This window comes from Prosopis cineraria, unplaced genomic scaffold, assembly GCF_029017545.1.
Source record: "Prosopis cineraria cultivar Desert tree isolate PC_DT_omini unplaced genomic scaffold, ASM2901754v1 PC12, whole genome shotgun sequence".
NCBI lineage: Eukaryota > Viridiplantae > Streptophyta > Magnoliopsida > Fabales > Fabaceae > Prosopis > Prosopis cineraria.
This window is the reverse complement of record NW_026555343.1, coordinates 4,422,605-4,433,662: the sequence shown is the minus strand read 5'-3', so window position 1 is coordinate 4,433,662 and position 11,058 is coordinate 4,422,605. Positions and strand designations below refer to the sequence as shown.

General features: G+C 28.4%; 1 protein-coding gene across 1 annotated transcript; it reads right to left on the bottom strand.

Moving 5' to 3' along the window:
- Positions 1–4,782: 4,782 nt before the first annotated feature.
- LOC129288598 (NADH dehydrogenase [ubiquinone] 1 alpha subcomplex subunit 2) lies at positions 4,783–7,553 on the bottom strand. Its single transcript, XM_054925246.1, has 4 exons — positions 7,415–7,553; positions 6,458–6,550; positions 6,251–6,357; positions 4,783–5,146 (listed from the first exon to the last, which is right to left on the bottom strand). The coding sequence occupies exons 2-4, from the start codon at positions 6,541–6,543 to the stop codon at positions 5,043–5,045; spliced, it is 297 nt and encodes a 98-aa protein (XP_054781221.1). The 5' UTR covers positions 6,544–6,550; positions 7,415–7,553; the 3' UTR covers positions 4,783–5,042.
- Positions 7,554–11,058: the final 3,505 nt, after the last annotated feature.

Below are 11,058 nucleotides of genomic sequence, written 5' to 3'. Positions count from 1 at the left end.
ACTTTGCGCACGTTCTATGAAAACTATAAGGAATGCGTAATATAAGTAATCAACGTCAACCCATCCTGATCAATATGTTAATATATCTATAATAATGCGATGATATTTAATGTAATCCATAAAAAAGACGTCACAAATAGTTATGAGTCTTGAAGCTCTCCTTTTCCTTTTTGTTAATTGATAGATAGATTCTTTAATTTTTATATAAGAAAATGTACCCACTAAAAGGTAAAAATTTAAGATTCTTTGAGTTCTCTTCTTTTTTGTTAATAGATAGATTCTTTAATTTTTATATAAGAAAATGTACCCACTAAAAAGTAAAAATTTACAATAAAGCGGGATGTATATGGAAGCAATATCGAATGGGGATGTGAAAACGAGGCATATTACTCGAACTGGGCATAAAGTGGTGATTTTCTCGCTAGATGGGGAGTTTCATCTCTGTCAGATTTCCATGCCATTCATCAAGCTTCTACGAATCTTCAGAGGATGATGCGAAGTGATTGTATTGGGCTTCATACTATGACCTGATATTAACAAGTTCTGGTTATCCTTGTGTATAAAAAAAAAGTGAAAATTTATAATAAATCCCTTGTTATCACATAATATTTTGTGCTATTATTAATTAATAGATAGATAATGAATAGACTCCATTGAGGAATATTATCTAGTATTCATTTATCACATAAGATTTTGTGATATTATATAAGGAAAATACCTTTGCAAGTCCTCATAGTTTACATTAATTTTTAACCAGGCCTCTATAATTTTGATTATTTTAATTTCATCCTTATACTTTCAAATGTCAAGTACGTTAATCCCTCCCCTTTAACACCATTTGAAAATTATTGATATGCCTGACAGTGAAATGATTGATGTGGCTAAAAGATATCTTCACACAGCATCAAAGTTGATTACAAGGTAGATTTTGAGAGAGATTTTGAGAGAGAGATAGAGTGATATGTTTTAATCTTTATTAAGTTGGCACTCGAGAAAGAAAGGGTTAAAATTATTGAACTCTTCGCCATTATACTCATTGCATTTCTCCTCATCATCGTGATCCCTCTCTCTGTGCAGCACAACTATCCTAGAAAACTCTTGTGTGTGGCCTCAATAGTAGCATCTATACTCGATTATCATGTATAGTTTATAATTCACCCCTCTCAATCATGGTAGGTAGAGATACTTGAGAGGGAAAGAAAAACTTGAAATAGAGAGAAATGGTTCTATTTTCTTATTGTGTGTTAGACCTTGTTAAGGGAAATGAAAACAAGGGAGAGATTGATTAAAGTGGAAAAAGACAACAATATATATATATATATATATATATGAAGCCAGCATCTAGCCACATATAATTGATTGAGAGTTGAATTGATTATATGCCAAGAGGCCACACAAGAGTTTACTGGGATAGTCATGCAACGCACAAAGAGAGACCATGATGATAAAGAGAAATATAATGAGTGCAAAGGCAAAGAGTCCAATGACGATTTTAAACTTTTCTTTCTCATGTATCAACATAACAGAACATTTGAAAATACAAGGATCCAATTAATCACTTTATAGAGATTCTCCCTTCCTCCCTTTGTGAATCTATCGTGTTAGCTATTAATCACCTGAATGCTTGCGTGTCAGTTACATCATTGATCGTTAGCCACATTAGCAATTTTCAAACAAGGAAGGGATTATTGGGCTTAACATTTGAAAGTACAAGGATTCAATTAAAACAAACAAAATTATTAGGGCCTGATTAAAAATTAGATTAAACTATAGGGACCTGCAAAAGTGCTTTTCCAATTATATATTCATCTGATGAGTGGTGAATCAATGAGAGATATTATTGCATTGTTTGCAGTTGAGAGTATGGGATACACGTTCTATGAGTCAATTTTTTACATTAGCATGTCGACTTTTTTTTTTTATTTACAAGTCAAGCATTGTAAATTTATAAGTCAAATTTCTTAATTTACATGTCTTCCTTTTATAATATTAATTAAAATTTACAAATCAAATCTCTGGAGAAGCATAGCACTTAAATGGAATGATATGTTTCCTCTACCATGTACCAGTGTATCTACTAGCCAATGATGCCTGATTTATGTGAAGCACTTTGCATCCCATGATAGAGGAATAGTTTCCTTACATGGCGAGAGAGGTTATGAATTTAATTCCCAAGTAAGTAACTACTCTTCCTTTTAAAACAAGGAAAGACAATCAGAAGGATATTAGCTAGCCTGCTAACCATTCCAGTCAATCAACACACTCTTTATTGTTAACACTCACCACACAGAGCCTCTTGATGTAACTTAGTGATTTAGCTACTCTATCTAATCAGACTTAGGATTAGTCATATTTCTTAGGATATTTATGTTCACTTCTACCCAAATTTGTTCCATTTCCTTCAATAAAACTTAAATTTTCTAGTGATTTGAGCCTTGCTTATCGGTTTAGTCCCTACAATCCAAAAGAATTGACGTAAATGATTTGAAGTCCCCACATTTCTCGATTGAAGACGCGCTTCTTCAACATGTCTAATGCATTTAAGATGATTCACTCATTTTTTGTTAACACAAATCAACTTCTTAAATTTATAAATTATCATCATAAATTTGTAAGTGTACCTAGGTGTTATTTACCTTATCAAGTTATATATTTCAAAGTTTAGTTTATAAATTTAAAAGGATGACTTACAAATTTAAAACGCTAACTTGAAAATCAATTTGTGAAATATGAAGGATCAATGCAAAAAATAAAAAATCATGTAAATTCCCTTGTAACTCTATGATGCTGATTTGTAAATATTAAAGTATTAAATTTTATTAAAGATTTACTTATAATTTAATATGTTTAACTTTAAATTTTAAAGATGTACTTGTAAATGTGCAAAACTTGTTTGTTTCTTTGTTGTTGTTTTTGTTTTTTTGATGAAGAAAACTCAACAAATTACTCAATACACACAGCCATCTATCGAGTGTAATAAAAGTACTAATCCAACACAGAGCGCTATAAAAAAGCACTAGACCACCTTCTCCAAAGTTTGATTAGTGTGTATTAAAGTATTAATATTATAAGAGGTTGATTTGTAAATTTGAGAAGTTTGATTTGTAAGTCTTAAAGATTTACTTGTAAATCTATTATGTTTGGCTTGTAAACATTAAAATATCAATATTAAAATATTAATATTGTATTGAAAATATCTTTTAAAAAAGTTATTTTATTTGATTGGATAACGGCAGTATATGGTCAATGGGTATCGGCTACTAGTCAATAATCATTGGCGCTTAGTCAAAATCAATAAATGTTAATCAAAGGCAAATAACATATGTGACATTTTACCAGCAAAATCAACTACAACCAAATTCTAAAAAGGCTTTAAAGTATTTTAGCAAATTTGTTGGATTTACTTATAAATAAGTCCCTTGTTTGGTGCTCACAAGAAATTTTCTCTACTATTATTGATTATCAATAAAAAATAAAAAATTAGAACAAATTATATCTCATTTTCGTACTATTTCATGGGGATTTACCTACCTGAATAAACAGAAAACAATTCAATTTCAAATTTTTATGGTGTTTCTTTTTGGATATTCTCAAATTTTTATGTTTTATTGTAACATGGGATGTTCTGCAATTTTTCTTTTTCGCCTTAAGTTATGTTTAGGAGTATGAAATAGAATGGACATGATAATAATCATTAATGGAACATGATGAAGTGGAGTGAGCTACTAGAGTGGAATAGAATGAAATATTTTATTGCTTGATAGTTTTATCAAAAAAATGAAATGATTTTATTTGATCATTAATTGAAAATTGAAAATTAGTATAAATTAATAGAATAGAAAGCTTTTATGTATACTTATTAGCTGATGTAAATGAAATATTATGAATAAATTCTTTTCGTTTTAACTTTTTCTTCCACCGTAATAACTTAGTAAAAGCATCTTTAAAAAAAAATTGAAAAAATAATATTTACATTACATGAAAAATAAAAAGAGAAAATTAGTATAGAAGAGCTTTTGGCCCGGCCTCAATAAACCCATAAAAAAGGATTTGAATTAACTTTTTTTTTTTGGATAATTTGCCTCTTTTACGTTTTGTTATATTAGAGTAAAGTGCACTGTCGGGGCATTTACTATATATATATATATACATATATTTGGTTTTTTGTATTTTTTTCTTTGAAACTCTAAGTCCCTTTTTTCTTTTTTCCATTTGGATGATGACGATTGACTCAAGAATATTTATATTTTGGAGAATGACAATTTGAACTTGTATTATTTATATTTTGTTTTTGTATCTATACTATTCAATATGGAGCACAATATGGTTCTTTAGATATTTATTTGTGTCCTTTAAAATTTATATATGTATCATAATTGAAAACTTAAATTAAAAAATATAGAAAAAAAATATGCACACTTTCGATTTCAAGCCTAAGCTCGATCAATCAAGACCGAACTCCTAACAAAATACGAAACCCGTTTTGAGAGCTCTACAACCAAACAAAATAGTAAATAAAAATGTCGAGCTCTTATATGTTACTTGGTTTTGCTATCATTTGAAGGAGCAAGTTAAAGTAAGGATATATTTACCTAAGTGTATAAGAAAGTAATTTATTAATCAATTAAAATTTATTTATCTCTTACTTTTTTTATATTAATTTAACTTTTTTAAATAATTAAAGTAAAAGGGAATCAAGCTCAAAATCCGCCATCAAGGCTCAAGCCAAATTACAATAAATAAATTGTAATATGGATATGGATGAGATGATTCTTAGATAGGTAATACCAGAACCGAATCATAACATGTTTTCACCTGTGTTCTGAATAGAGTCATCAAGATAAGTTACTCAACAGTCGAAAAGCAAGGTCAAGATACAGTTGAATCTTAGTTTTGTCTTGATGAAGGAAGGAAAGGAAATGAAATCTGGAAAACCAGAGAACTATCAGACACAGAAAAATTAGTAATACGCAGTAAAAGAACTGCAAGAGAGATCATTTATTCCACTTCATACGGTTCATGAGCTGAGCAATATGACAACATCAAGCTTTCAAAGACTCTCCTGCTTTTACCAGATCTTGAAGTGCCTTTGAAATCTGCTCCTCTGTTAAACCTTCCAACCTGATGCCTTTCTCAACACCCAAGTCTGTGACCAAGAAGAGAGACAATTACTTTGTTGGCTTCTACTCAGACATCAAACTTCCCTATAAATGAGAACACTAACACCACAGATCATGGGAACTGATCCTAATATAAAATGTCAAACAAAGGAGAGGTAAATGTGATTTTGCAAAATATGAAAAATAAATGAAACTTCAGATGAACTCACTCTCATCACTACCTTTCCTGAATATCTCCATTCCACTCACTCCCCTCCCCCTCTCTTCTATTTATTCTAAGAGAGTAAGAGAGAGAAAGGCCAGGGAGAGATAGGTATGCAAAATATACTTTAAACCACAAATATCTTCTACAAACAATCTATGACACGTTTCTTATGGAGAAGGAGGTATTTCTTCCTTAAAAGTAAGCCATGATTAGAACTTTGGAAGTTTAGAACATCAGCGAACAAAAACTTATGAAAATGCAAATCCTAAGATGAGATTGATAATCTTACAACTCGATGAAAAGAAATCAAAACAGAAAGTTCAAGAATATTATCATCTAAAGAACATGGCTATACAGTCATAGGTGATATGCCGTTCTACAAATTTCAAAGCCAGCAAACCTTCGGTCCCTGCAAACTAAATAGACAGCGCTCCAGACACTAGAAAGTTTATCAGCACAAAGCCCAGATAAATAAATGAAGCTACTCCCTCCAGTCCTAAATGTAAGAGCAAGATTACTAATTGACACAAATTAAGGAAATTTGTTAAGTTAATTATTTGGAAAAAATGTGCTGGTTTCTCTAAAACAATTCTCTTTTTAATCATTTACATTGACAACTATCCCTGATGTGTGCAATTAATAGGTGTAGTTTGCTTGAAAATAATACATTTGGAAGACAAAAGAGATTAGGGCCTCATATTTAGAACCAAAGCAAATTTCTCAAATAACTCTTATATTTAGGATCAGAGGAAGTACAATAGAACTTAGCCCAAATACAGTAGTTTTCCTTTTCAAATGTAAAAAATACTTATCTAGGCACAAGAGGTTTTGGAATAATGGCATTGAAAGGGACTACCCCAGTGCAGCATGAGAAACTCAAATTGAAAAAAAAAGAAAAGAAAAAAGGATTTATGACAGATGATACCATATCTTGCCCATAATTGGGGTTCAACCCCACTGCACTCGCGGATCAATATTGGCAATTTGGGGTTCAATGTCTTTAGCTCTTTATAATTCTTTTCCACAAATGTCCTGGGATAAAATTAAGGGCTCATATCAGGTTTCTATGCATAGCATGTGCAATTAAGCTCGCATTAGAGTTTATCAAGAGAAAGAGTAATATAACTATGACCTTGTGGTGGAGCTTGCAGGTGATGTCTGGCACATCAAAAACCGAAGCTCCTTCAGGTACTTTGAGAGATTTCCCCTCCATGCCATTGCTAACCTGAAGGCTCAAATCTAGACTATGAGAGATAAAATTACCTTGCCAGGCAAACAATGAAGAGGCAAAGCCGAAAGTAGGACATATTTAAAGATCAAGACTTTTTTTTTTTTGTGATAAAGATCAAGACGTTTAAGAAATTCCTTGTTGATTCAAATGTCACCAAGCATACTAAATTATACTCACCAGAGTTTTCAACTGGGAAAATAATGTAAATATATAATGGAGTCCTCAAAATTTCATTTTTCATTTGGAAACTCGGGTACAAATTAGTCCTTTTGCTGATTCACAGAATGTTAGTGTTGACATCAAATCAGGTAAGAACTCAACTTGTTTTATTCAGGGAAAGTTTATAACCATAGGTGGACCTATACTATACTCAGTGGGGGCATCTACCCCACTGAAATCTTTGAAATATGCATAGTTGATATAATACCCTCTTAATTTTTCTTCCAGATACTTTGACACAACTCGAGCCATGTCATTTATAAGATCATACATCACAAATACCTTGAGAATTTTCCAAAATTGGCGATAATATAAAAAAGACTAATAAACAGAATGCCAATCCACAGCAAATCCAACATTGCAAAACAATACAATCCAAATTATCCAAGTCGCTAGCAATCAAAATGAAGAGGGAAGAAGTATAATAGCCGGTTACACACCATTCAAGCAAAAACTAGTACCAAAAAAAAAAAAAAACCTCAAAATGTAAATATTCCCAAATTCAAAAGCGTCAATATTCAACGATTACACGACCAGATTCAAAGCCAAATTAAAGTGAAAAATTTTAAACAAAGCAAGAACAGCCACGCAGGGAAATAATTCAAATCTTCAAAGCCAGATTGAACAAACCAATCTTACCGGATTTTGAGTTCGAACCTTCTTCTCTGCTTGCACGAGAACAACCACGCAAGGCTGACAACAGTGGACGGCGTCCGACGGAGCGTGGAATGCTTGCTCGTCGACTAATAGAACTGGATCCGCTACTCTCGAGAATGGGTTTTATCGGGGTTATAATTAATTTTAGGAAGAATCTGGCATATGTCCAAAATTAATTACTTCGAATAACAAAATTTGTTTTTTGCCAAAATATTTAAAAAAAATTACATCAAAATTTCACATAAAAAAATTAATTATTATAAAATTTATTAACAACTGAATTAATTTAAATTGACAATATAATTAATTATCAAGTTTAATTTAATTATTAATAAATTTTATAATAATTAATTTCTCTATATGAGATCTGGTTGTAATTCTTTTAAATTTTTACTTTTATTTTTCTTTTGGCCAAAGTTCATATTTTTACTTATCAATTTATACCAAAGTTTTATTAATCATTAAATCAAATTAGATGCTGATTCATCTTTAATTGTGATCAAATTGATTGATATTAAATTAATATATTTTAAATTTATATATCATAATTAAATAAGAAATACATGTAAATTTTTATATTTTTAAAAAATATTAATAATTGCATGATAAATGATTTATTGTTGATGAATACATGATTAATATTCATTATATTTGACTATTCTTTGTTTTAATTAATTTTTAATTTTGATATTAATTTTTTTAATTTAATTTTTTAAAATTTTTAATTAATTTAGGTTGATTTTTTAAGGGAATCAGTTCAATTTTCAATTAATTTTTTCAATCATTGAGAGGTTTTGAGGAGTCGATTGAATTGAATTAAGAGCTGATTTCATGTTCAACTGGTTGAACCGACTAATTTGATCTAATTTTTAAAACACTGATTTATACCCACCTCTTTTACATCAGAATTCAGGTAGCATTAAAAAAATTATTCAATATCAAATAGAATATTTTATCAGAATTTTATTTAAACTCTTGAATGTTCCAAATGCATTTTAAAATTTCTTTTCTCTTTTTCATTACATTTTTCCGGTTTTTTCATATCTATTTCTTTTAAAAAATTCAAATAATTAAAAAAATTAAAACTTTTTTTGCCTAAAAAAATTTAAACTTTACTATGTTAAATTAAATGGGAGAATTGAGGTTGATTAAAAAAAGTAAATCAGGTAAAAAAATAAATTTTAACACTATATATATATGTGTGTGTGTGTGTATATAAATAGCAAACATAATAATTGAAAATATATAGGAGTATGAAATTATAAAATAGCTACTCTCTCCGTTAAAAAATATAAAATATTTTTAATTAAATCTCACCCTCTAATAAAGTAATTATCTATTTTTAAATTAATCATATTTTTTTATATTTACCCCTATTAACCACCCAATAATAAATATAAAGTCACTATCAATGAGGACACTTTTAAAAAAAAATAATTACACTTCAAAAGATTAAAAATGCCTTATATTTTTTAACATCTAATTCTTCAAAAAATACTTTATATTTTTAAACGAAAAGAGTATTATTTTACAATATATATATATATATATATATATGTATACGTATGTATTAAATATTTACTAGCAATGGAATGCAGATTTTGGTAAAAACATTTGGTTATTTATAAATATTCAAAAAGAATAATTATTAAAAAATAATATAAATTTTATATTTTACATTGATATTTAGTAAATTACACTAAACCAATTTTATATTGAATATATTAACTTAATAAATAGTCATTGCCATCGTTACCATCATACATTTGAACTTCATAAAGAGTGTGGCAACTGTTAATTCAACAGTATCGTCATTAATGGGCAAATATAATTGTGTCCCTCAGCTCGGTCTTAATGGGCTAAACGGCGAAACCAGTAAGATTCAAAGTATATTACTGTGTATATTATTTATATATCCTCTTTGAAAAAATTTTTGTGTGTAGCTAACATATATAATATATCTTATATGAAAAACCATATACATAAACTCTCCCGGTCTGAAATATAAATAGTTTTTTTTTTAAATAGCATATCAATCCAGTAAGATTCAAAGTATATTACTGTGTATATTATTTATACATCCTCTTTGAAAAAATTTTAGTGTGTAGCTAACATATATAATATATCTTATATGAAAAACCATATACATAAACTCTCCCGGTCTGAAATATAAATAGTTTTTTTTTAAATAGCATATCAATAAATTCCTCATTTTTATAAAAATATAAATTATTTTTCTTTTTAACTCTTAGTCACAACTACCAATATACTTCATGATAAGTGAAAAATATATTTATACAAATATTTAGGTTGATAAATATAAGGAATAAAATGAAAAAAAAAATCACATGTAACAGGTTACTTATATTTTGAATTAACATTAGCTTAAAAGAAATGGTTATATTTTGGATGAGGGGTATCTATGAATATATAAAAATAAATTACTGTTATTGTGAATAGAAGGATTCTTGTAATTTTGTTTTTGGGAGCTATTTTACAATTATATACCTAGGAAATCAAGTAGGAATTATTTCAAAATTATTAATTGAGTAATCAAATTATGCTTCAAATAAAAAAATTTAAATATTTGAGAGTGATTATTCAACATAATAGAAAAATTAATAGAAATATTACACATAGAATACAAGTTGATAGTTTAATTGAAGAAAGGTTAAAAGAGTTATTTATAATCATAAGGTACCTAATAAACTTAAAAAAAAATTATTGAACTGCTATAAAACCAACAATATTAAATGGTAGTAAATGTTTAGTTTTAACAAGACAGCAAAAATATAAAATTAAAATAACAAAGGTAAAAATGTTGAGATAAATATGTGAACATATACAAAAAGACAAAATTCGAAATGAGTGTATACGAAAAAAGGTGAGTGTTGCATTTATTGAAGGAAAAATAGTTGAAAATCATATGAGGTGATCTAAACATATAAAAAAAAACCATCGAAGGCACCTGTGAAGAGAGTAAAACAAACAATTTTAAAACCTATCAAGGGGTAAAGAAAGGTTAAAAAAAATATTTTTAAAAGCTGTTGATTGAAATCTCTTCATTAATAATATTTTTAAAAGTTTAATAAATAACATAGCACAAAAATATCATATAATTCATATTGCCGACTCTATCTAGTGAGATAAAACTTGTTGCTACTAATGCAACAGTTGTGAATTATTATTTTTAATACTTATATAATCATAGCATCTTAATAATATTTAATAAATAACAGTACAATTAGGGTAACTTATTTGCCAGTTGTTACTAAAACATCCCATACATCACACACGAGTGCCAATAATATTTACTAATAATATAACTAATAAATGGATCAAACCATCAATAAAATAAATTGTAATCATTCTCCATAGGCACACTATTTTTCGGCCCTGCAACTCCACATGCTAGGTTAGAATTGAGGAATTGAGGAAGGTAGATAAGTGAGAGGACTTTTAATTTATATAATTTCACTTCCTTTCCCCCATCAATTCTTGATACTTGTCATTCCCAAAAATTTATCCAGATATGATACAAGAAGAGCTATTTTTATCTTTAAAGAAAATCAAGATATTTAACATTCAAGTAAAACTACATTGATTCATTTAAAAAAAAAAAAAAA

Bases quoted from the DNA above. Each gene is read 5' to 3' on its own strand.
- LOC129288598 (XM_054925246.1), bottom strand. From the start codon at position 6,543: ATGGCATGGAGGGGAAATCTCTCAAAGTACCTGAAGGAGCTTCGGTTT. The intron at 6,358-6,457 runs GTCATAGTTATA...ATTTTATCCCAG, and splicing joins CCTGCAAGCTCCACCACAAG to GACATTTGTGGAAAAGAATT. The intron at 5,147-6,250 runs GTATCATCTGTC...TCTTGGTCACAG, and splicing joins CCAATTATGGGCAAGATATG to ACTTGGGTGTTGAGAAAGGC.